At 36.3% G+C, this 27,776-nt stretch overlaps 1 protein-coding gene across 1 annotated transcript; it reads right to left on the bottom strand.

Annotated features, from left to right (window-relative positions):
* On the bottom strand, window positions 1–24,542 carry LOC134376650 (olfactory receptor 5A1-like). The gene is made up of 3 exons (XM_063095137.1): window positions 23,611–24,542; window positions 13,829–13,877; window positions 1–36 (listed from the first exon to the last, which is right to left on the bottom strand). The coding sequence occupies exons 1-3, from the start codon at window positions 24,528–24,530 to the stop codon at window positions 1–3; spliced, it is 1,005 nt and encodes a 334-aa protein (XP_062951207.1). The 5' UTR covers window positions 24,531–24,542.
* Window positions 24,543–27,776: the final 3,234 nt, after the last annotated feature.

Genomic DNA, 27,776 nt, shown 5'->3' with positions numbered 1-27,776 from the left:
TTATGCTGCTTTGGGGTTCAAAAGGTTCTGGCTTCCCTAAAAGCAGAAAGAGAAAGGATTATCTGCAGGTTCTTATTTTTGTTTTAACTGCTGCTGGTTTATTATTATTATTATTATTATTAATTATTATTATCACCATCATCAGTTATTTTTCTACACTTTGCAGAAGCACATTATAAGAAGCTATGGAGGTTCTGGAAACCTGAAAGGTGATTTATTTTTCTCCAAAAGGAAGAACCTCTCTTCTGCGAGAGACAATGGGATGTAGTGCAGAGAGCTCTGTATTGGAAGATTGAAGCATTTGTTCTTTTTCTTATTCTGCCACCAAATAGCTGAATGATGGTGGTTCTGACTCCTTAACTATGAACTGTGTAGGATGGATACTGTGCACAATATCAGTTTGAGTCAGTAGGGAGGAGGTGGAATCTGAGACAGTAGGGAGATTCACTTGAGAGGTGGTAAGACTGAATGAGGGTGCAGATCCCTGGGTTTGAAGGCAGGTGCCCAATTTCAGGCTCTGACAAAAGGCAGCAACCACCTGGTAATCACATTTTTTCCCCTTCTGTCTGTTACTCTTTCCCCTTTCCATGTCTCCACCATGAGTAGATTCATTTATATGTGGTTGGGAAAAACTAGTTGTGGAGTCATGATGTCCCCTGCAGTCTTCATAGCCCAACACATAACGTGTCTCGCGAATGGCTCTCTTATGTATTCTTGTGAAGAAGGGGTTTTATATTTTCCATACAGTTGTAGACATGATGTTGAGAATGGTGAACTCAATTTCCAAAACTCACAACAGTAGTAAGTGGTGGAACTGAACTTCACATGTGATTCTGTTTACCTCCAAAGCCTATCTTTCACATGCTACCACATACAATCATTGTGTTCAATTGATTAGAATTATTTCTGTTTTTAGATTTGGGTGGCAAAGGAAATAGGATAGGAGATATGATCTTTTATGGCAGCAATAAAACTACTTTTTAAAGTTTTTTGCATGTGTAAAGTGGAAAGAGTTGATTTATTTAATTCTTGCCACCACCTCCTAGTAAGCACTATTGTTAATAATTTTTTTATATGCAATATACCATGAATCTGTGTTGGGTGCAAGGAAGAATATATCATATGGAATAGATGGAAACAGGATGGGCGATATAGTGTTCATCTTATTTTTTCCTTCATATTCAATCTATGTAAGTTCAAATTTTGTACTGCAGTAGCATTTGAAAAAGCCTTTCTGAAGATAAACATCTGGCAGATAGAGGCTCTGAAAACGCTTTTCACATTGACTTTAGTCTAAGCCACGCTCACCAATAAGCAAATCAAAGGGTCACAGCACATGTATAATACCCTCTCTCACACCAAATGGACCACATTTCTGCATCCCTGTTAATACAACATCCCTCTCCCTAGTATTTAACACCCACCTTTGTTGTTACTGTTACTGAGATGATCGTCTTGTCTCTGAAGCATTTAACATACTTGGAAAATACTCAAAGTCAAATTAGTTACACATAATCAATAACAACATCTCAATTTTACTATGAATAACCTTAACCTTAGATAGCAGTTTAATGTCTTTACCTACTTTCTTTGATACTGAAACTCCAAATAAAAATTGCTTGCTGTTAGGTACAGGGCGTAACAACAGTTGACATTAATTCTTAAAAATTCTGTTTCTGAAGCTAAACTCCTTTGGAGGATTAACTATTTTAGTGTCTTTGCTCCATTTGTAGGAGAGGAAAGTCAGATTTGAGGAATTACATCTTTAAGGTTCTTTCACTGTGTCCTGTCTTACATCCAAATCCCTCAGCCTCCAACTTAATATAATAATTGCAAAGGTAATAATATTGGGCAATAAAGTGAAAGTCAAGTGGCTGATTCCAATTTTGGTGAGACAGTTTCAATGGGAGTTATTAAAATGTTGCCAAGACATGAACACCTACACATGTGTGCACATACATACATATGGACAGATTTTGGTTGGTGTCCAAATTCTTTAGAGGCAATAGAAGAAATCTATGCCCTTAACCATGGTTCAATCAGAACCTTGTTAAAACTTGCCAAATGCTGTGCCCGAGAGACTTCAAGAATCCAGTTTTTACAGCTTGCAAGGCTCAAAGGACACCATATACATATGAGTTTCAGCTAGAGGGCCAAAAAGCAGACCTTACATTGTTTGCTACCAGTTCAATTTTTAATTAAACACAGGATGATTATAGCCCATGAATTGCTGTAAGCATCCATGTAAACAGAATCATGAGTTAGATGATGTTTGGGGAATGCACATTTTTTTCTGTTTTCTAACATACTACTTATACAAAATCTCTCAGTTTGGACACAGCTAGGTTGGTATAAGTCAGTAAAACTGTGCACACAAATACAGTACTTATTTTAGATTAACTCAATTCGATGAATGGTTTGACATTATGGAAAACCCGCTTTCACTGTTTCCAGAATGATGATGAATTTAGATTTACTTGTGTTTTCATTTTGTTTTAGTACATTAAGCTAGTTTACAAAGATAAGAACAGCATGAGACAGGTCATGCATGTTGAAATGGGTAATGCTTGGTTTTGCCTTTTCTGGGACCAAGTACCTGGTGCTGGAGCAGATTGAAATTTTGCCTCCATCCTCTTGTGCTCAGTCACCAGGGTCTGACTTCAATGAGCAGCAGCAGATATAAGGAAAGAAATAGGACCAAAGAAATGAAAGGAGCAAGGATGTGCTTGACCTAAAATCTTTATGGCTGAATCGTGTTAACATGTATGGAGACTGTTGATTCAGACATATCAAATGGGCAGAGAATCTGAGAGAAGTTTTAGTGAAGGCAGTGAGAAGGATGAATTGGATTCATACAAATCTGAATCTCTTTTCTAATTTTATTAGTGAGAAATGAAGTTTCAAGATTTGAAATTTAATTTGGAGCAAGAATTGATTGTGAGTAGGATGCAGGAACAGCATTCATGTGAAATAAGTACATTGTGCTTACATAAGCTCTCTGGCATCTGTGTTTTCTATCAAATATACAGTACAGTATAAAAAGCTATCCACTAAACAGTCATTTCTCGAGAGTCTGTTTTATACCCAAGGCACTGAAAATACAGAAGTGAACAAAACACTGTCCTCAAGGAGCTTGTGTTCTAGTGGGAGGATAAAGATAATGAATAAAGTAAATTAATACAATATATTTGCCTTTGTTGGTGATAAACAGAATGAAAACAACTTGGCAGGGCAGTGAGATAGGGAGCACTGGGCAGAAGCTGCAATTCATAAAACGGTGTTATAGGGGAGACGGGACATGTTTTTGGAACATCAAGGAGGCAAGTGTTTAGCAGATGATGTCAAAAGGTAACTGGAGGATCAGATTTTGTAGGAACGTAGGCCATTGTGAGAACTTTGGTTCTTATTCTGAATGAAATTGGAGATTTTAAGCACAGAACTGACATAATTTGTCATACAGAATCATTCTTGTGGCTGTTTAGACTGAAGAGAAGCAATGGAAACCTATGTAACCCTATCAAGATATGTAAGTGTTAATATTTTGACAAGCAATTTCAGTTCCATTTTAAAAAGTCAATTTTTTAAAGTTATAGTAAAGAGGGATTCTTTTGTGTTTTACTTTTTTCTTATGTTCTTGAGATTCATCCATGTTGTTGCATGCATTAGTTCCTGTTTATTGCAGAGTCGTGTTCTACTGAATAGATGTATCACAATTTTTCAATTATTGACGAATATTTGACTTGTTTCTAGTTTTTAGCTAATATGGGTAAATGTGCTATAGACATACTTGTTCCAGTCTTCTTTGTGGACATAGATTTTCTCTTGGGTAAATACCTAGAGGTGTCAGGACAATTATATGATAAGTATATGTTTAACTTTATAAGAAACTGCCAAACTATTTTTCAAAGTGATTTTACCATTTGAAAGTCCTACCAGCAGTGTTCTAGTTGCTACATTTTCTCCCTGACACTCGATACTGTCAGTGTTATAAATTTTAATTATTCTGATGGATATGTAGTGATATCTCATTATGATGTTTACTTACATTTCCCTGACAACCATGTAGTTATTAAATTATTTTGTTTTTGTGTCCATTCAAATTTGTTGCCATTTAATTTTTTTTTCTTCTTTTTAGTTTTAGGAATTTTTTTCTAAGTAATAGATTTTATTTTTATAGCAGACTTAGGTTATAGGTTAAAAAAGAAATAAAGCATAAAGCACAAATAGTTCCCATACTCCCACCTCCCCCCAACAGTTTTTCCTGTTATTCACATTTTACATTAGTGTACATTTGCTACAATTATGAACCAATATTGGTATATTATTATTAACTCAATTTTTCATTAGAGTTCCCTCTTTGTGTCGTACAGTTCTATGGGTTTTGTGAAATGCGTAATGTCACGTAGTCATCACTATAGTGTCATTCAGAATAGTTTTGCTGCCCTAAAAATCCCCTAAAAAATCTTTATTCCTTAGCGATTCTCTATGTATTTTATATACAAGTTCTTCATTAGAAATATGTATTTGAAATTGTTTTGCCTGGTCTACAGCTTGTTTTAATTTTCTTGATGTATTTTGAATGGTAGAAAATTTATTTATTTATTTATCTGTCATTAAAACTACTTATAATTTTTTATTCATTAATTTTTTTTTTTTTTGCCAGAAGATAGTTCTTTATTTTATTTTTTTGGCAGTTTCTTATAAAGTTAAATATACACATATTTAAATTTATTTATTTTTCTATAGATTTAGAATTTTTTTATATTTTAAAGTTTTGATTGATTATACATATTCGTGGGGCACAGAGCTGATCTTCAGCACGTGTGCCTAAGATGGGATGATCAGATCAATACTATCAGCATGTCCACCACCTCAAATTGCAATTGTCACCCATTTTCCCCACCCAACCTCTCCCAGACCCCTATCTCCTTCCCCCACTGCACCCCCAGCAACCTTAGGTCTCTTCTTTCCCTCTGTAAGTCCAAAGCACCACTGTGGAGTAAGACATCACATGTCAAAAATTACTTTCACCGCGAATGGATTAAATGCCCCAATTAAAAGATGCAGACTGGTTGAATGGTTAAAAAGCATGACCCAGCCATATGCTGCCCTGAAGCAACACACCTAAACCTAACCTATAAAAACACACATAGACTCAAAGCAAAGGCATAGAAAAAGATATCAAACATGGAAAACAAAAATGAGAATGATCAGTTATACTTATAAATATTTAAATCAATATCTGTACAAAGAGATATTTTTTACAGAAGAAGGGCATTATATAATTTAAATAAAGGGATCAATACAACAAGAGGATATAACAATTAAAAATATATAGGCACCCAACACTGGACCACCCAGATATAAAGCAAATATTATCAGCTTGAAAGAGAGAGACAACCACCCGACTCTCAGCACTGAACAGATCATCATACAGAAAATCAATGAAAAAAAATCAGATTCAAATGACATCATAGATCAGATGGATCTAGCAGACATTTACAGAACATTTCATCTAACAGCTACAGAATACACATTCTTCTCATCATCACATGGACCATTCTCCAAGACTGACCTTATGCTAGGCCACAAAACTAGTCTCAACAAGTTCAACAAACTTGAAATCATGTCAATTATTTTTTTCTGACCACAACAGAATAAAACTAGAAACCAATAACATGATGAACTTCCAAACTACACAAATATATGAAAATTATACAACATGATCTTGAATATTATGGTGATACTAAAACCAAGCAAGGACACAACAACAACAGTGTCTCTCTGATGAACATAATTCAAATATCCTCAATAAAATACTAGGAAACCACATCCAACAGCATATAAAAAAGATTACACACCAAGATCAAGCGTGATTTATCTCAGGGTTCCAAGATAGTTTCAACAAATGCAAATCAATAAATGTGATACAACAAATCAACAGAATGAAACAAAAAAACTATATGATCATTTTGATATATACAGAAAAAGCATGTGAGGGATCCACCCCCATGACTCAATCTGTTTCCAACACTGCCACATTGGAGATAAAATTTCCACATGAGTTTTGGAGGGGACAGCACATCCAAACTCCATCAGCTGGTGAGGAGGCAAAGAAAGGGGGACTCACATATTGTTGGTGGGAATGTAAATTAGTACAGCCATTATGGAAAATAATATGGTTATTTCTTTAAAAACTACAAATGTAACTACCATATAATCCAGTAATCCCACTACTTGGTATATATACAAAGGAAAGGAAATCAACATATTGAAGGGATGCCTGCACTCCCATGTTTATCATGGTACTTTTTACAATAACCAAGATATGAAACCAACCTAAATGTCCATCAGCATATGACTGGATGAAGAAAATGTGCTGTATATATGTACACAATGGAATACTACTCAACCATAATAAACAATGAGATTCTGGCATTTGTAGCAACATGGATGAGCTTGGAGAAAATTATGTTAAGTGAAACAAATTGGCACAGAAAGAGAAATACTGCGTGTTCTCCCTATACATGGAAGCTAAAAAAGTTGATCTCATGAAAGCAGAGAATAGAATGGCAATTACCAGAGACCAGGGAGAATAGGAAAGAGAGGGATATATGGACAGATGTTGTTTAATGGACACAAAATTGTAGTTAGATGGGATGAATAAGATCTAGAGTTCTATAAGGGGGACTACCGTCAACAACAAATTATTGTATAACTTTAAGTAGCTAGTAAAGAGAATTTTGATTGTTTCCAACACAAAGACATGACAAATGTTTGAGGTGCTGGATATGCTAATTACCCCAATATGATCACGGCACATTGTATAAATGTACCCAAATGTCACATTATACTGCATAAATATATTCAATTTTCATGAGTCAATTAAGAAAAAATAAATTAAATAGAAAAAAGAGGTTAATATTCAGAAATGATAAGGATCTCAAACAAATTTATAGCAGAAACAACAAATAAACCTACTGAAAATGGGAAAAAAGACCTGAGTAAACATCTCTCTCAAGAAGATAAACATCTCTGCACCAGCCAGCAGCCAAAAAAAAAAAAAAAAAAAAAAAAGAAAAGACAAACAAGTGGCCAACAGGTACATGAAGAAATTCTCAGCATCACTAACCATCAGAAAAATGCAAATCAAAACCACAGTGAGATACCAATTTTCCACTGTTAGAACGGCTGTCATTAAGAAAACAAAACATAATAAATGCTGGAGAGGATGTGGAGAAAGGAGAACTCTTACATGCTGTTGGTAGGAGTGTAAATTAGTACAGTCATTACGGAAAACAGTATTAAGAATACTTATGAAATTGAAAATAGAACTACCATATGATTCAGCAATCCCAGTAATGGGTACATATCCAAAAGAAAGAAAATCAGTATGTCAAAGAGATATCTGCACAACCACGTTTATTGCAACAATATTCAAGATATGCAGTCAATCTACATGCCCATCAAAGTATGAATGCATAAAAACCAAAACGTGTCTCTGGTTCTTTGAGATTTATCTTGAGGTTGTGAATTTGAAGTCTTTCTATTCTTTTGATGTAGGCTCTTATTGCAATAAACTTCCCTTTTAGTACTGCTTTTGCAGTATCTCAAAGGCTTTAGTAAGTTGTACTCGTAATTTCTTTCGTTTCAAGGAATTTTTTGATTTCCTGCTTTATTTCTTCTTTGACCCATTTGTTGTTCAGGAGCATGTTGTTTAATTTCCATGAATTTGCAATTTCCAAAGTTTTGTTTGTTGTTAACTTATATTTTATTCCATTGTGGTCTGAAAATATACTTGATATGATATCAATCTTTTAACATTTGTTGAGTCTTAATTTGTGACCTAATGTGTGGTCTCTCCTGGAGAATGATCTGCGTGCTGTTGAGAAGAGGGTATATTCTGTCATTGTTGGATGAAATGTTCTGCATATGTCTGTCACATCCATTTGGTCTAAGGTGTTGTTTAAATTTAATATTTCTCTGCTGGCTCTTTTTCTAGATGATGAGAGTGGCATGTTAAAATCCCCAACTATTTCCGTGTTGGGGTCTATTGCATTCCTTAGATCCAATAACAGTTGCCTTATATATCTGGGTGCTCCAATGTTGGGTACATATATATTTATAAATGTTATATCTCTTGCTGCATTGATACTTTTATCATTATATAATGTCCTTCTTTGTCTCTTTTTATAGTTTTTGGTTTGAAGTCTATTTAATCTGATATAAGCAACTCCGGCTTGTTTTTGGTTTCCATTTGCCTGAAATATCTTTTTCTATCCATTCACTATTAGTATATGTGTGTCTTTATTGGTGAAGTGAGTTTCTTGCAGGCAGCATGTAGTTCGGTCTAGTTTAATAATCCATTTAATCAGTCTATATTTTAAAGTGGGGAATTTAGTCCATTCGCATTCAGGTTTGTCATTGAGAGGTATGGCCTTACTCCTGCCATTTTGTTAATTTTTCTGTGGTTGTTTTATATTTCTTATGATCCTTTCTCTGTACTCCATAAATACATATAAATAAAAGTTTGCATAAAGATATTTTAAAAATATGGTATATGTAAACAATGAAATATGATTCAGCCATAAAAAAGATGAAACCTTGTCATTTGTGACAACATGGATGAACTTGGAAGACATTATGTTCACTGAGATAAGCCAGACACAGAAAGACAAATACTGCATGATTTCACTCATATGTTGAATCTAAAACATTAGATTGTACTCCATAAGTATGAAAAATCACAATGCGTTAATTAAAATTAGAAAAAAATATCTCAGAGAAGTTGAAAGTAGAATGATAGTGGCTAGAGACTGGGGTGAACAGGTGAGAAAGGGAGATTGCGGGACGTTGGTCAATGAGTGCACTTATAAGTACATTCTGGTAATCTATTGCATGGTAGGATGGCTATAGTTAACAATAACATATTGTATATTTCAAATAGCTACAAGGGAAGATTTTGAATATTCTCAACACAGAAATAATAAATATTTAGGTGACAGACATGCTAATTATGATCATTTGATCATTACACAATGTATACCTGTATGAAACATCACACTGTGCCCCATTAATATGAGTATGAATGATCATTATGTGTAGGTAAATAAATAAATAAATAAATAAATAAATAAATAAATAAAACAATAAAATCTAAAAAAAAAAAAAGAAAAGATATAGCCATTCTTGCCACATGGTGAAGAAACAGTTAACTAGGTAAGATGATGGATTTGTTAACTGGCTTAACTCTAGTAACCATATACTACATATATGTATCTTCATAACATCATGTCATATTTCTTAAATATATACATATTTATTTTGAAAAAAGATTAAAAATCACTTAGAGTGTGTGGTTTACATCATGACTTCTATTTGTTAATAGTAGATATAGTTTATGTATTCTGATATGAAGATCTTTCCAACATGATTCAGATATTTGTGCAGTTAAGGTTATCTGCTATCTCTCACATTTTCTTCAATTTTCAAAATTCTTTTTTCTTTTTCTTTTTTGGTCCACCTGGGTTATTTTGTCAGCACCACACTCAGCCAGTGAGCGAACCGGCCATCCGTATATGGGATCCGAACCCGGGGCCTTGGTGTTATCAGCACCGCACTCTCCCGAGTGAGCCACAGGCCGGCCCACCTGGGTTATTTTGAAAAGGCCATCTTCAAGATCAGAAATTCTCTCTTCTGCTTGTTCTAACCTGCTCTTAAGCTCTCTGTTGTATTTTTTTATTTTGTTGAATGAATCCTTCTGCTCCACAAGCTCTGCTACATTCTTTTTTAGGACATAAATTTCTTTGTTCATTTCCTCCTTCAGGTCCTGGATACTTTTTCTCATTTCGTTGTGTTGTTTAACCAAGTCTTCTTGTATCTCATTGAATTTCTTTAGGATTGTTGCTCTAAGTTCCTTTTCTGTCATTTCAGGGACTTCCTGTTCTATAGGATCTGATATTTGAGAATTATTTTATTCTTTTGGTGATGTCATATTTTTTTTTCATATTTCTAGTATCTCTACATATCATACAGTTTAGTCATCTGATAAAGCAGTTGCTTTTTATAGTACTCTTGAGTGGTATTTGCAGAGAGGGAATTCCTCTTTTAAATGTGTTTTATGATGATGGTCGAATGGGGTATTTTAGTATTGGTTCCAGGTAGATGCGGTTGTATAATCTATGTGTAGGTACTTCAGCTGAATTCAGGGCTGGAGCTGTGTCAGAGTGCCTTTGCGACCTAGTCCCTAGGACACTTAGTATTTCTTTGCTGAGCTTGGTGACAATATGTTGGTTTGTCAGGCTGTGAGCAAGCTCTCAAATTTTGGGGTGTAGCATCTTGGGTTCTTGTCATTCTTAGGTTATGGTGGGTGTTCCTGGGTGGGACTGTTGGCACCCTGGCTAACTCCCCTAACCTTGATAGGTGCACAGGAGTATACTAGTGATCCTCAATTTGAATGGGTGACTCCGGGTGGGTTTTCTCTTTCTTTTTTCCTCTTTCTCTGGGCTCTGCTGGTGACACTCCTTCTGTCTATGCTGATGAGTGGTCAGCAGGTCACCTGTGAGGTAGCGATGGCTGCTGGTGAGGCAGTGAGCCATCCTTGTGGTGGCAGTTGTTGTGGTGGTGGCTGTCATGGCCCACTCATTCCACACTGGTGTCTGTACCAGTGGCAGGGAGTGTTGCTGATGGCATGGCTGCCTGTTTCTCTGTCAGGGTCCTGGCATAGTTAATCAGGCTCTTGGGGGTGGGGCTGATTGCCCAGGTCCTGTGTGGCTGCTTGTCACTCTGGCAGGGCCTCAGTGGGCGCTGGGTTGGGCTCTTAGCAGTGGGTCCCACTTGCTGGGGTCCTGTGTGGCTGTCTGTCACTCCAATGAGGCCTCAGCCTAATTTAGTTTATCTTTATTTTATTTTATTTTTAAAATTTTATTTACTTATATTTATTTATTTATATTGGTTATGAATATTCATGGAGTGCAAAGCAAGTTGTCACCACTTGTGCCTAAGATGTAATGGCCAGATCCGTACTGGCAGCATGCCCATTACCACAAATTGTGATTATACACTGTGTCCCCCACCCAATAGTTTATTTTTAATTGCAAACATATTTATGGGGTACAAAATGGTATTTTGACAGATGTGAATACAATGGAAATATCAAGTAAGAGTAATCAGCATATCCATCATCTCAAATATTTATTATGTCTCTGTGCTAAGATTGTTTAAAGTCCTCTTTTTTATTTTGAAATTTATAATACATTAATATTAAATATAGTCACCCTGCTGTGCAATAGAGCATCAAAGCTTATTCCTCCTATTTATTATTTATTTTATTTGAACCCACTGACTAATATCTTCCCTTTCCCCATTCACCATCCCCTGTAACCCTGCCTCTGGTAAACCTCACTCTACTCTCTACTTCTATAACTTTGACTTTTTCAGATTCCACATATAAATGAGGTCATATTGTGCCTGGCTTATTTCACTTAACATAATGTCCTCTGGTTTCATTTGTGTCATTGCAAATGGCAGAATTTTCTTTGTTTTAAAATGGCTGAATAGTGTTCTGTTGTGGATATATGTCACATTTTAAAAATTCATTTATCTGTTAATGGACACTTAGGTTGATTCCATATCTTGGCTATTGTAGATAATGCTGCAATGAACATGGAAGTGCAAATATCCCTTTGGCATGCTGATTTCATTTTCTTTGGATTTATGCCCTGTAGTGGCATTGCTAGATCATATAGTAAATCTACTTTTATTTTTTTTGAGTAATCTCTGTACTATTTTCCATCATAGCTGTACTAATTTAAAATACCATCAAGGTGTTTAAGCATTCCCTTTTCTCCACCATCATTGGTCATCTTTTATCTTTTTGATAGTAGCCAGTTTAACAAGTGTGAGGTGATATCCCATGGTTGTAATTTGTATTTCTATAATTAGAAATGTTAAGCAATTTTCATATATATGTTCGCCATTTGTATGTCTTCTTTTGAAAAATGTCTATTCAAGTTCTCTGCCCATTTTTAATAGGGTTTTTTGTTTTCTTGTTATTGAATAGTTTGAGTTCCTTTTATATTTTGAATACTAGTCCCTTATCCGATGTATATCGTTTGAAATTATTTTTTCTCAGTCCATGGATTGTCTCTTCACTTTGCTGTTTCCTTTGCAATGCAGGAACATTTTAGTTTGATGCAATCTCATTTGTATGTTTCTGCTTTTGCTGCTTGTGCTTTTGTGGTCATATCCAAAAAAGTCTCCAAATATGAAATATGACCAGAGCAATGTCATGAAATTTTTCCCCTGTTTTCTTCTACTAGTTTTATAGTTTCAGGTCTTATATTTAACTGTTAAATCATTTTGAATTGATTCTTATATAGGGAATGGGATGAGTCCATTTTCATTTTTCTGTGTGTGAATACTCAGTTGTGAAGGCTGGATATCCACATACCATTTATTGAAGAGACTGCCCTTTCCCCAATGCATGTCTCTTGGCACCTTTGCCAAAAACAATTGACCACAGATGTGTGGGTTTATTTCTGGGATGTCTATCCTATTTGTCAATGTGTCTGTTTTTATGCCCGATACCATGCTATTGTGGTTACTATAGCTTTGTAATAATATCTTTTTTTCCCAGTAATAGAGTTTATTTTTAGAGAACTTTTAGGTTTACAAAGAAATTGATCAGACAGTACAGATAGCTCCCATATTACCATACCCTGTAGCAGTTTCTCCTATTATTAGTCCATTACATTAGTGTGATACCTCTATTGAAATCATGAACCAATGATGATGTTATTATTAACTCAATTTTACATTAGAGTCCTATAATATATAATGAAATCTGAAAGTGTGATGCCTCCAGCTTTGTCCCTTTTGGTAAGGTTGTATGGCTATTTGGGGACTCTTGTGTTTTTATACCAGTCTTAGAATTGTTTTTCCTATTTCTGTGAAGAATAACATTGGTATATTTTTATGGATCACATTAACTCTGTAGTATGCACATTTTAACAAAACTAATTTTTACAATTCATGAACATGGGATATCTTTCCAGTTATTTGTGTCCTTCTTAATTTCTTTTATTAATGTTTTGTAGTTTTTGGTATACAGATCTTTCACTTCTTTTGTTAAATTTACCCCTAAGTATTTTATTTTTTGTGCTATTGTAAATGGAATTGTCTTCTTAATTTCTTTTTCCGACAGTTCATTGTTAATGCATAGAACCTCTACTGATTTTTGTAAGTTGATTTTTATGTTGAAATTTTTCTGTTTGTTTATCAGTTTTAACTGTTTATGGTGGAGTCTTTGGGATTTTTTTGTATATAATATCATGTGGCCAGCAATCACTTTATCTTTTCCTATTTGGGTGCCTTTTATTTCCTTCTTTTGCCTAATATCTTTGCCTAAGAATTCCAGTGCTATGTTGAACACAAGTGGTGAGGGTGGGCATCTTTTTCTGCTTCCTTATCTTAGAGGAAATGCCTTCAGCTTTTCACCACTGAATATAATATTAGCTGTGGGCTTGTCATACATGGCCTTTGTTGTGTTGAGGTATGTTCCTTCCATGCCTAATGTGTTGAAAGTTTTTATCATGAAAAGATGTTGAATTTTGTCAAATACTTTTTCTGCATGATCTTGTGTTTTTTGTCTTTCATTTTGTTAATGTGGTATATCACATTTATTGATCTGTGTATGTTGAAGTAAAATCACATCCCAGTAATAAATCCTACTTGATCATGGTGAATTTTCTTTTTAGTGTACTGCTGAATATGGTTTGTTAGAATTTCATTGAGGAATTTTGCATCTATGTTCATCACTGATAATGGCCTGTAGTTTTCTTTTCCTGTGTCTTTGTTTCTTTAGTATCAAGGGTGATCTTGTGTTAAAAAATGAGTTTGAGTGCATTCTCTCTTCAATTTTTTGGAATAGTTTGAGAAAAAATGGTATTCCTTCTTCTTTCTTTACTTATTTTTATTTTGTCAATATGCAATGTGGTTGATTATTGTAGCCCATTACCAAAATCTCCCTCCCTCCTCCCTCTCCCCACTCCCTCCCAACAATCTCCTTTCTGTTTGCTTGTCTTATCAACTTCAAGGAATTGTAATTGTTGGGTTTTCTTCCCTCCCCCTCTGGTTATTTGTGCGTTTATTTATTTATTTTTTAGCTCCCACAAATAAGTGAGAACATGTGATATTTCTCTTTCTGAGCCTGACTTGTTTCGCTTAATATAATTCTCTCTAGGTCCATCCATGTTGTCACAAAAGGCAGTATTTCATTCTTTTTTATAGCCGAGTAGTATTCCATTGTGTAGATATACCACATTTTCCATATCCACTCATTGGATGATGGGCATTTGGGCTGGTTCCAACTCTTAGCTATCGTAAAGAGTGCTGCAATGAACATTGGGGAACAGGTATATCTTTGACTTGATGATTTCCATTCCTCTGGGTATATTCCCAGCAGTGGGATAGCTGGGTCACATGGTAGATCTATCTGCAATTGTTTGAGGGACCTTCATAACATTTTCTGTAGAGGCTACACTATTTTGCAGTCCCACCAACAATGTATGAGAGTTTGTTTTTCTCCACAACCTCGCCAGCATTTATCATTCACAGTCTTTTGGATTTTAGCCATCCTAACTGGGGTGAGATGGTATCTCAGTGTGGTTATGATTTGCATTTCCTGAATGCCAAGTGATGTTGACCATTTTTTCCTGTGTCTGTTAGCCATTCTTATATCTTCCTTTGAGAAATGCCTACTTAGCTCTTTTGCCCATTTTTTAATTGGGTTACTTGTTTTTTTGTTGTAAAGTTGTTTCAGTTCCTTGTATATTCTGGATATTAATCCTTTGTCCGATGTATATTTTGCAAATATTATCTCCCACTCTGTTGGTTGTCTTTCAACTCTGTTAATGGTTTCTTTTGCTGTGCAGAAGCTTTTTAGTTTGACATAGTCCCATTTGTTTATTTTTCCTTTGGTTGTCCATACTTTTGGGGTCATATTCCTGAAGTCTGTGCCCAGTCCTACTTCCTGAAGTGTTTCTCCTACGTTTTCTATGAGAAGTTTTAATAATGTTTCAGGGTGTATATTTAATTCTTTAATCCATTTTGAGTTGATTTTGGTATATGGTGAGAAGTACGGGTCTAGTTTGATTCTCCTGCAGATGGATATCCAGTTATCCCAGCACCACTTGCTGAAGAGGCAGTCTCTTCCCCAATGTATATGTTGATGCCTTTGTCAAAGATCAGATAGCTGGAGCTGTGTGGGTTGATTTCCGGATTCTCTATTCTATTCCACTGATCATCGTGTCTGTTTTTATGCCAGTACCATGCTGTTTTGGTTATTACAGCTTTGTAGTATTGATTAAAATCAGGCAGTGTTATGCCTCCAGCTTTATTTATTTTCCTCAGGATTGCTTTGGCTATGCGTGGTCTTTTGTTATTTCATATAAATGTCTGGATAGTTTTTTCCATTTCTGAGCAAAATATCATTGGAATTTTGATGGGGATTGCATTGAATTTGCAGATCACTTTGGATAGTATGGACATTTTCACAATGTTGATTCTTCCAATACAAGAGCATGGGATACCTTTCCATTTTCTTGTACCCTTTTTAATTTCTCTCACCAGTGTTTTGTAATTCTCATTATAGAGATTTTTCACCTCCTTGGTTAACTCAATTCCTAAGTATTTTATTTTTTTTGGTGGCTATTGTAAACGAGCAAGCTTTCTTGATTTCTCTTTCTGCATGTTCACTATTGGAGAATAGAAATGCTACTGATTTTTGTGTGTTGATTTTGTATCCTGCTACTTTTCTGAAATCATTTGTCAACTCCAAGAGGTTTTTCATAGAGGCTTTAGGCTGCTTGATATATATGATCATGTCATCTGCAAAGAGGGACATTATGACTTCATCTTTTCCAATCTGTATGCCCTTTATTTTCTTCTCTTCTCTGATTGCTCTGGATAGTACTTCCAACACTATGTTGAATAGAAGTGATGAGAGTGGACATCCTTGTCTAGTTCCTGTTCTTAAAGGAAAAGCTTTCAGCTTTTCCCCATTCAAGATGATATTGGCAGTGGGTTTATCATATAGGGCTCTAATTATGTTGAGATACTTTCCATGTATACCTAACTTATAGAGAGTCTTTATCATGAATGAGTGTTGAATTTTATCAAATGCTTTTTCAGCATCTATAGAGATGATCATATTGTCCTTGTGTTTGATTTCATAGATATGGTGTATCACATTTATTGATTTGTGTATGTTGAACCAACCTTGCATCCCTGGGATGAATCCCACTTGATCATGGTGTATAATTTTGCATATGTGTTGCTGTATTCTGTTAGCTAGTATTTTATTGAGGATTTTTGCATCTATATTCATCAAGGATATTGGCCTGTAGTTTTCTGTTTTAGTTGTATCTTTACCTGGTTTTGGTATCAGGGTGATGTTTGCTTCATAGAATGAGTTTGGGAGAATTGCCTCCGTTTCAATCGTTTGGAATAGTTTGTAGAGAATTGGTGCCAATTCCTCTTTGAATGTTAGGTAGAATTCTGTTGTGAATCCATCTGGTCCTGGGCTTTCCTTTGTTGGGAGCCTTCTGATAACAGCTTCAATCTCTTTTTTTGTTATTGGTCTGTTCAGATTTTCTATGTCTTCTTGGCTCAGTTTTTGTAGCTTGTGTGTGTCCAGAAATTTATCCATTTCCTCCAGATTTTCAACTTTGTTGGCATATAGTTGTTTATAGTCGTCTCGAATGATTTCTTGTATTTCAGGCATATCAGTTGTAACATCACCTTTTCATTTCTAATTTTTGTTATTTGCGTTTTCTCTCTTCTTTTCTTAGTTAGCTGTGCTAATGGTTTGTCAATTTTATTTATCTTTTCAAAAAACCAACTCTTTGATTCATTGATCTTTTGTATTGTTTTTTGGGTTTCAATTTCATTAAGTTCTGCTCTGATCTTAATGATTTCTTTCTGCCTGCTAACTTTGGGTTTGGATTGTTTTTGTTGTTCTAGTTCTTTAAGGTGAAGTATTAGGTTGTTTACTTGCCATCTTTCCATTCTTCTGAAGTAAGCATTTAATGTCATAAATTTCCCCCTTAGTACTGCTTTTGCAGTACCCTATATGTTTTGGTATCATGTATCATTGTTTTTATTAGTTTCAATAAATTTTTTAATTTCCTGTTTGATTTGCTCTTGGGCCCATATGTCATTAAGTAGAATGCTGTTTAATTTCCATGTGTTTGTATAGTTTCCAGAATTTCATTTGTTATTGATTTCTAACTTTAATCCATTGTGGTCTGAGAAAATACATGGGATAAGTCCAATTTTTTTAAATTTGTTGAGACTTGATTTGTTACCTAACATGTGATCTGTCCTGGAGAATGATACCTGTGCTGATGAGAAGAATGAATATTCTCAGGTTGTTGGATGGAATGTCCTGTCGATATCAGCCAAGTCCAATCGGTCTGGAGCATTGTTTAGATCTTGTGTTTCTCTGCTGATTCTTTGCCTAGATGATCTGTCCAATATTGACAGTGAGTGTTCAGGTCCCCTGCTATTATGGTATCAGTGTCTATTTCCTTCTTTAAGTCTAATAGTGTTTGCTTTAGAAATCTGGCTGCTGCAACATTGGGTGCATATATATTTATGATTGTTATGTCTTCTTGATGGATCAATCCTTTTATCATTATGTAGTCGCCCTCTTTATCTCTTTTTATGGTTTTTGGTTTAAAGTCTATTTTATCCGATATAAGAATAGCTACTCCAGCTCGTTTTTCATTTCTGTTTGCGTGGTAAATCTTTTTCCATCCTTTCACTGTTAGTCTATGTGAATCTTTATAGGTGAGGTGGGTCTCTCGAAGGCAGCATATAGTTGGGTCCTCCTTTTTAATCCAGTCAGCCAGTCTGTGTCTTTTGATTGGGGAATTTAATCCTTTTATGTTAAGAGTTGTTATCGAATAGTGTTGATTTGCTCCTAGCATGTTTTTGATTTTAGTTTGGATGTCTTAAGCTTCTTTTGTTCCTTTCTTTCTGATTTACTGCTTGTTTTCTGTATTTGTTGGTTCCTTGGGTTGTACATAAACTTTTTTTTCTCTTCATTGTAGGCATTGTTTTTTTACTAGTGGGTTTTGCTTTTTCCTGAGTTTTTATGGCAGTGGTAGTTATTTTTCAGGTACCAAACCCAGTACTCCCTTGAGAATTTCTCGTAAGGGTGGTCATGTAGTAGTGAACTCCCACAGTTTTTGTCTGTCTGAGAAATATACTATTTGCCCTTCATTTCGGAAGGATACCCTTATGGGGTAGAGTATTCTTGGCTGGCAATCTCTGTCTTTTAGTATTTTGTATATATCATCCCATTCCTTTCTGGCTTTTAGGGTTTGTGATGAAAAGTCTGATGTTAGCCTGATTGGGGCTCCCTTATAGGTGATTTGACACTTCTCTCTTGCAGCTTTTAAGATTCTCTCTTTGTCTTTGAGTTTTGCCAATTTGACTATAACATGTCTTGGAAAAGACTTTTTGAGTTGAATACGTTTAGGGATCTACGAGCTTCCTGAATCTGAAGATACGTGTCTTTTCCTATACCTGGGAAGTTTTCTGGCACTATTTTGTTGAATATGTTTTCAATGCAATCTCCTTTTTCCTCCCCTTCTGGAGTACCCATGACTTTGATATTTGAGTGCTTAAGGTTTTCTGATATCCCTCTTAGATTTTCTTCAATGTTTTTAATTCTTTGTTCTTTTTTGTTGTCTACCTGTATTATTTCAAACAGCCCATCTTCAAGGTCAGAAGTTCTCTCTTCTGCTTCTGCAAGCCTGCTGGTTAAACTCTCTGTTGTGTTTTTATTTTGTTGAATGAATTCTTCAGCTACATTCTTTTTCAGAGCATTGATTTCCTTGTACTTTTCTTCTTTTAGGTCCTGTATACTTTACCTCATTTCATTGTGTTGTCTAGCTGAGTTTTCTTTTATCTCATTTAGTTTCCTTAGAATTATTACTGAAAATTCCTTGTCAGACATTTCAAGGGCTTCTTGTTCTATAGGCTCTGGAGCTTGAGACTTATTACTCTTTGGTGGTATACTTTCTTGATTTTTCATATTTCTGGTATCTTTCCTTTGATGTTTAGTCATTGTGGCAGGGGATTTCACGGTCCACTGGTTTTACACTATTGTCTGGGTAGGATGCTGCTGGGACTGCCAATTTGGTATGGCTGCCTCAGTGTCTGCTTGGTTGCCCACTAGTGCTTTGGGTGCATGGTTGCCTTGGATCTTGGGCCTCTCAGGGGAGCCGCCTCTCTGGTCAGCACACACTTGGCTGGGCTGGGGATGGAGTCGGGCGGTGGTCTCAAGGTCTACCTGCTGGGTTACTCTCTGGTAGCACAGGGCATGTGTTCTCCGCAGATCTTGGGCTTCTTCTGCTGGGCACCTCTCTGATCTGTGCACACTCAGCGGGGCTGGGGATGGAGTCAGGCGGCGGTGATGAGGCGTACCTCCAGGGTTGCACACCGCCACCACAGGGCATGTGGTCTCCATAGATCTTGGGCTTCTCCAGCTGGGGGCCTCTCTGATCTGCACACACTTGGTTGGGCTGGGGATGGAGTTGGGTGGTGGAAATGAGGCCTACATGCTGGGTCGTGTGCCGGCACCGCAGGGTGCATAGTCTCCGAGGATCTTGGGCCTCTCAGGCTGGTCTCCTTTCTGATCAGTGTGCACTTGGCAGGGCTGGGGATGGAGTCAGGTGGTGGCAGCGAGGCCTACCTTCTTGGTCATGCACTGGCACTGCAAGGCGTGTACTTTCTGAAGATCTTGGGCCTCTCTGGCTGCTATTCCTTCTTCTTTAAAAGTTTGATAGAATTCAGCCAGGAAGCCATCCAATCCTGAGGTTTTTTCTTTCTTTTTCTTTTTTTGGTGGGAGACATTTAATTACTGATTTCATCTTTTTACTCTCCTCTATATTTCTAGTTTCTTTGTGACTAAGTCTTGGTAGGAATTTATGTAATTCTAGGAATCTATCCATTTCTGTGAGGTTGTCCAATTTATTAGCATATAATCATTTATAGTAGTCTCTTAAGATACTCATATTTCTGTGTTATCAGTTATAATGTCTTCTCTTTCATTTCTGATTGTATTTATTTTAGTCTTCTTTTTTATGAAATAGTCTATTTAAGGACTTCTCAATATTGTTTATCTTTTCCAAAAACTAACATTTAATTTTGTTGACCTCTTCTGTTGTGTTGGATTTTCTATGGTACTGAGGGTCAGGTCTCTGGTACTCGGGTCCTGCCTCCCTAGACACACAGGAAGCCATCATTTCTGAGGTCTTGCATGGCCTCAAGGAATAGACCATAGAGTATGCTCCAGACCCACCTGTGCCCAGAAATTGCTGACTGTGACTTCTTTCTCTCCTCAAGGAACATGCACATCCCTTGATCTTAAGGTGCCTCCTTCCTTCTACCATTCTTTCCTCCAATTCCTTTTTTACAAATTACTTCCTTCTACAGGCTCAAGGGTAGAGTGGAAGGAACAAGGGTTTTGGGGGTAAGCACAGACAAATACTGCCCTCTTCACACTCTCACTCTCTTGTTCTTTCTCTCTCGTTTCCCTCCTCTTTTCTTCTGTTTTTTCTCTTGTTCTCTCATACTCACTCTCTTTCTGTGTTTCTTTTAGAGACCATTGCTATAAAATGTTCTTTTAAAAATTATTTTTAATATTCAGTTTTCTCAGTACCTTTACTGAAGAGGCTGTCCTTTTCCCAATGGATGTTCTTGGTGCCTTTGTTGAAGATCAGTTGTCTGTAAGTTCCTGGGTTGATTTCTCTGATGTCTATTCTGTTTCATTATTTCATGTGTCTGTTTTTCTACTAGTACCATTCTGTAGTAACTTTGTAGTATAGTTGGAAGTAAGGTAGTGAAATGCCTCCAGTTTTATTTATTTTTTTTGCTCAGGATTGCTTTAGCTATTCTGGGTCTTTTGTGGTTCCAAGTAAATTTTAGGAACATTTTTTTTTCTATTTCTGTGAAGAATGCCATTGGTATTTTGATGCGGATTACATCGAATCTGTAGATTGCTTTGGGTAGTATGGACAGTCTCACGTTAATTCTTCCAGTGCATAAACAAGGAATGTCTTTCCATCTTTTGTTGTCCTATTTAATTTTTCTCAGTAGTGTTTTGTAGTTCCCATTTTAGAGATCTTTCAACTCTGGTTATCTACATGAAGAAGAATGCAATGAGATCCATACCTCTTGCCACATACCAAAATCAACTCAAAATGGATTAAAGACTTAAGTATAAGATCTGAAACTATAAAACTCATAAAGAAAACATAGGGGAGACACTTCAGGATGTAGGAGTGGGCAAAGACCTTATGAAAAAGACCACAAAAGCACAAGCAACAAAATGAAAATTTAAAAAAATAGGATTATATCAGATTAAATATCTGCTGCACAGCAAAGGAAACAATCAACATAGTGAAAAGACACTACAGAATGGGAGAAAATATTTGCAAACTATACATCCCACAAGGGATTAATATCCAGAATATACAAGGAACTCAAAAACTTCACAGTAGAAAAACAAATAATCCAATTAAAAAATGGACAAAGGAGCTGAATAGACATTTTTCAAAGGAAGGTATACAAATGGCCAACAGGTATGTGAAAAAAATATTCAACAAAATTAATCATCAAGGAAATGCAAATTAAAACCACATTGAGATATCATCTCACCCCAGCTAGACTGGGTATTATCAAAATGACTGAGAATAACAAATGCCGGGAAGATGTGGAGAAAAGGGAACTCTTATATGCTGTTGGTGGGACTGTAAATTAGTACAGCTATTATGGAAAACATTGTAGATGTTTCTGAAACAACTACAGATAGAACTACCACATGATTCAGCAATCCCACTACTGAGTGTATACACAAGTAAGTGGAAATAATAATGTTGAAGGGAAACCTGCACTCCCATGTTCACTGAAGCTCTATTTACAATGGCCAAGATGTAGAACCAACCACCGATGGATGACTGGATAAAGAAAATGCAATATGTATGCAGAATGGAATCCTACTCAACTATAAAGAAGAATGAAATTCTGCCATTCATAGCAATATGTATAAGCTTGGAGAAAATTATTTTTAATGAAATAATCCAGGCACAGAAACAGAAATATGACGTGTCCTCACTCTAAGTTGGAGCTAAGAAAGAGGGAAAGAAAGAAAGAAAGAAAGAAAGAAAGGAAGGAAGGAAGGAAGGAAGGAAGGAAGGAAGGAAGGAAGGAAGGAAGGAAGGAAGGAAGGAAGGAAGGAAGGAAGAAAGAAAAAGAGAAAGAAAAGACCACAACAATATGTTGAACTTTCAGAAAGAGAGAACAAACCTAAGGATACTGGAGATGGTGAGGAGGGAGGGAGGGTGTTTGGGGTGTGATAGTTTGTGTATAGGGCATAAAGAAAAATCACAATTTGCAATAATGAATAATAATGAAAAATAAAAAGGAAAATTATGAGATAGAGAGAGGGAGGGAGGGAGGGAGGGGGAGAGACAGAGAGACAGAGAGAGAGAGAGAAAGAGAGAGAGAGAGAAACCATAATAAAACATTGAACTTTCAGAAGGAATGAACAGACCTATAGTTAATAGAGGGGGGTTAGGGAATAATCGGGTAGGGAAACAAAGAATAATTCTGATCGTAATAGTGAACATGCTGATAAAATTGATTTGCTCATCACATCCTGTACACAAATACTGACAGTAAATTCTGTACCCAATTAATTTGTAAAATCAGTGATGTTTAAATTCAAAAAATAAATTTAAAAAATTATGTTAAATAATTATACATTTAATTTTATGCAATCTTTGGTTTTATTTTTATTGGAATACAAATAGATGCTCAACAGTAAAATAGAAACTAAAAATTGGTGAAGAAAAGAATAGATTGTGCAGTGTCCCGGGTTTTTGTCATTTCTCTACATATAGTATCTATTGGCATGTCTGATTTCAAAAATACAATCACCTTTATGGCCCAATCTGCCTGGGTTCTCAGAGACCCTTGGAGCCCAGCCTCCGGACTGGGTCACAAACCCTTCACATGCAGGTCTACCAGCTAGGTAACAGGCGAGGGTCCTGGGAGCTGTGGGTGAAGAAACAATAGGCTTTATTTTTAGATGTGAGCTCTGCTGACCAGCAGTTCAGAGCCGCTGCCTCACACACCCAAGAGCACACAAAAATAGCAACCAGCAAAAAGGTAGACGGGTGCGCATGCACGCTAACTCTACTCCCACACGACTTGCTTGCAAAGGATGTGCTGTATTATACCCAGCCAGACCTGAGGCAAGGGGGGCCTGACCAAACGACTTCATTTTCCTCACAGTTCTAATCACAAAAACTGGCTTTCTAAATGGTATTTAATGTCAGTGACACTGCCTGAGACAGATCACTTGGTGGGGACAACTAAACACAATGACACCAAGAATCAAGGAAGCCAGATTCACTTTTCTCTACCTAGCTGTTCCTGTGTTCTGTAAACGGTCACTTCCATAGTCTTACTTCTGTCTTCCTTATAGCAATAAGAATATGTGCCCAAATGTTATTCTTACTGAGGTAAATGCACCACCTCTTTGTCACCGTCCTGAGCACCTCTTTGATGTCCTTGTTCCTCAGACTGTAGATCAGAGGGTTTAACATGGGAACAAATATAGGATAGAAAACAGACAGCACCTTGTGCCTCATGGAGTGGTCAGAGCCAGGATGCATGTACACAGAGAGGGCTGTGCCATAGTACAGTATCACGGCAGCCAGGTGGGAGGCACAGGTGTTCAAGGCCTTGGCAGTTCCTTTAAGTGAGGATATTTTCAGGATGGAAGCTGCAATGAAACCATAGGATAAGAGGATAACAAGCAAAGATCCCAACCCCACAAAAATAGCTACCAGAAAAACCATCATTTGGCACATGAAGGGATTGGAGCAAGACAGAGAAATAATCTGAGGTATGTCACAGAAGAAATGTTGAATGATATTTGGCCCACAGTAGGACAGATGAAAGCAAGGGACTGTTTGAACTAAGCTGCTGAGAAAACCACCACCATAGGCCACAGCAATCATCTTCCAACAGCGGCCAGGGACCATGATAGCTGAGTACTGCAGAGGGCTACCGATCGCAACATATCTGTCATAGGCCATGGTGGCCAAGAGGCAGCACTCAGCCAGACCCATCCAGGCAACGACAAAATACTGAGTGGCACAGGCCATGAAGGAAATTGTTTTCTCATCGCATAAGAAGTCTGAGAGCATCCTTGGGCTGATGGAAGAAGAAAAGCAGATGTCTATAAATGACAGTGAACTGAGAAAAAGGTACATGGGTGTGTGCAGGTTAGAGTTAATCCTGACGAGAATGATAAGACCCAGGTTCCAGATCAGGGTCACAAGGTAGATGCCCAGGAAGACTGGAAAGAGGATGAGCTGCAGCTCTTTCTCATCTGAAAGTCCCAGGAGAATAAACATGGCCACAGAGGTATGGTTTTCAACCCCTTCCATAGATGTGCTTGGTGCCACCTGCTGAGAAAATGGGGAGAGAAAGAAATGATTTCATTCCCCAAAAAGAAAAGAAAAAATAAATACACTTAATTTTTCAGTCAGGCTGCTTGCTAAATGTACAACCTTAAATCATCAAAGTTGAGTTAGTTTGTGGTGTCCATGTATGTTCACCAACCATAACTAAAAAATTCTCGTTAATAAATATTATCATTCTGTCTATGTGGACAAAAGACTTTAAATCATCATCAATATAATACCACATAAAATGTCTTAATTTTATGTTTCCCATGCCAGATTTTGCAAATATAATAGACTTTGGAGATAGGCCAAATGAAGAAAATACTGTCATTTCTCTATATGGTGAAATAGGACAATACTGCTCAGGCATGGAACTTCTATTCACTCGTGCTTTGTGACACCACTGAATTGTGCTGGGCCTCCTGTGTATAATGAGTATGCTCTTTAAAGTATCTTTGAGAACTAATATTCAATTAACTGATAATCAGGGAGTATTGATAATTCTCTAAGTGCCTTTCTGCTTTCATAAAGCTGGGAGAGATACAAGAATAATGTAGCAGGTGGGTGGGAAAAGTCATACATCAAGAAACGGCTTTGAAATGGATGTGACTTAACCAACTAAGTGTCTCTAGGAAAGCACCTGAAGAAGTTAAATAAGAGACTGTTGAAAGAGCCTTTATGCTCCTTCCTTGCAGGTACATAGTTTTCTTTTCTCAAATCCAAGATATTTATGAGGTAAACTTTCTAGGACAGTGATTCTTAATCTTCTTTGCATCCATGTTACTTATAAAAAGCTTTTGTAAACTCTGAACCCTCTTCCCAGAAAACTGCAACCACTTATTATCTTTGCATACAGTCTTTTTTTTTCTTTTCTGGATTCTCAGTTACCCTCAAGTCTATCCTTGGTGCCCAGGTTAAATATTTTACTCCTACAAAGGTGGGTGACTTGAACTCATAAAAAGTTTAAGATACTTATGTAGTTACATGGTGGTTAGGAAACTGAAGCAGGATTTTGGGAAGTTTGTTTCTTTTTTCATTTTGAAGCCAATCTAGGGAAACAAAGCACTAAGTCTTCAGGCCAAAAGAGTATTTTTATATCAGCCACTGTCTGTTTTCTTGAAGATACTGTAGCTGTCATTCTTTCTAGGTAGTCATTAGAACATCCTCTAACCCAAACACATTTTTATTCAGATCAACTCAAGTTACAAAGAAAATTGTGAGAAGCCTTGAGAGGTGGAAAACAGCTGTCAAATACAGCCTGGGAGTTGTGTTTAAAGGTAGAAGTAAAAGTCTTGAACATTTTTCTTGGAAAAGGCTGTGACATTCATGGAATAAAGTATGTCTATGAACTATAATGCCAGCATAAGCCATCCAAAATGTCTTCCTTTTCTCCAACCATTTCCCAGTCTCCTATTTACAAAAATGAGTAAAAAGAAAAAGTCCCCATAAAAACTTAGACTATATTCAGAAAAGTAAAGTCATAGTGTTCTTTTTCCAAAATCAGATCACTCATTGCTTCCTGGTGCACTTTCTGAGACAAATTCTGAAGTAACGAGGTGATTAGTCAAAGAACAAGGTGAAGGTGTTTGCTGTCAACATGGAAGGGCAGAACAGTAGCAGACAGGAAAATCATTTACTATCCCAGAATGAGGGGATGATTCTGTCCAGAGTGAGACTGAATAGAGAGAATCTTGTGGAAAGAGAGCAGGTAATCTTATTTATTATTTTTCTCATCATCATCACCAACAGCCATGACAACAAAATATATTTATTGAGCAGCAACAATCTATACTGATTTATCCTTGTAATCACAAAGATATGCACAACTTACTCTAATTTCCAGTCATTCAATATGGTAAACCTAGGCCTGGTGGGCTGTTTACCAAACAAAGTATTACTGTTCTGAAAATTGCCTGTATGTTTCTATTATATGTCTCTGGAACCAAAATTAGATGTTTGTTGGATCTTCTTGCTCTATCCTACACATCACTAAAACATCCATTATTTATATTTCTCTATTGTGTTCTGTTTTATTTTCACAGATCTCTCTTCCAATAATTTCATTCTATCATAAGTTGTGTTAATTTGCCATTTAACCCATCCGTGTGTTTCACATTTTAATAATAATGATTCATTTTCTCTTCCAGAATTTCCATTTTGTTCTTTTCCAAAATAGTCAATTTTGAAAGTCTCTTGTTCTTTTATCACATTTTCAACAGCAGTCTTTATTTAAACATTAAACATAACTATTTAGATTATCATTTAATAATTAAGTAACTATTTTTGCAAATTTGATTGTACACTTTAACATTACTGATTATTGTTCAAGGTGCACTGTTTATCTGTGTGTTTAGTGAATTTTGATCATAATTTCATGTTCCTTTGAACCTTATCTGCAGGAAGCATTGAAACTTGAGTTTAAAATGGGTTCCTCCAGAGATGAGTTATTTTACATCTATCAGGTACCATGGGGGCAATACCAACCCAGAATCCCTTTAAACAAAAATTTTGAATTTGTGTTTTTCAGGGTCACTATAGTAATAAGATTTAGGCTATGTGTCTAAATAAGAAGAGGTTTGAGGTTAAGAATTATCAGGAGATTTTTTTTTCTTTTTCTCTGTTTCTCATCTAAGGCTGAGAGAGCTGTGCACATTCCTGTCTCATTTTGTGAAGCAGTCTTTTTCTATTTTTTCACAAGAGTGTCACCTTTTGGGATCCCCTGTTTCAGTGGTGTGGGGGGTTGTCTCATCCAACCACACATACTGTTTTGTCACCCACCTCTTATAAACATGCCCATTAAAACCCACCTTAGGCCACCAGAGTTTAGTAGATCCCTCCTGGGAAAATGCTGGCCCCAGTTCACTACCTTCTGGAGTTTGTATTTTCTTATCATCTTTGTATTTCATGAATTTGTTTGATTTCTCACTGCCTGAGACATTAAAAATATGTGTTTTAGATTTTTACCTAGCTTTCTTTTTATTTATGTATTTTTCTTAAAGTTAATTTATTATACGTATATGCTGAGTACAAAGTTGACTTTCAATAGTTGTGTTTAATGTGTGATGATCAGATCAAGATAGCTTATTCATCATTCCAATACATAATCCTTATTTGTGTCTACTAACAAATTTCTTGCTTTTTTTAGTGGTTTCTGTGAATGTATAATCCATAATATTTCCATAAACCTGTCTACAGACCATATTTTTAGTACAAGTCTTGGTAATTCCA

The sequence above is a fragment of the Cynocephalus volans genome, chromosome 4, assembly GCF_027409185.1.
Source record: "Cynocephalus volans isolate mCynVol1 chromosome 4, mCynVol1.pri, whole genome shotgun sequence".
Taxonomy (NCBI): domain Eukaryota; kingdom Metazoa; phylum Chordata; class Mammalia; order Dermoptera; family Cynocephalidae; genus Cynocephalus; species Cynocephalus volans.
The sequence above is the reverse complement of the archived record's forward strand: the minus strand, read 5'-3'. Positions and strand labels throughout refer to the sequence as shown.

Bases quoted from the DNA above. Each gene is read 5' to 3' on its own strand.
- LOC134376650 (XM_063095137.1), bottom strand. From the start codon at position 24,530: ATGGAAGGGGTTGAAAACCATACCTCTGTGGCCATGTTTATTCTCCTG. The intron at 13,878-23,610 runs GTGGTGCATTTA...TTTTAACACAAG, and splicing joins CTCAGGACGGTGACAAAGAG to ATCACCCTTGATACTAAAGA. The intron at 37-13,828 runs GCCATTATCAGT...TTCTGCTTTTAG, and splicing joins ACAGGAAAAGAAAACTACAG to GGAAGCCAGAACCTTTTGAA.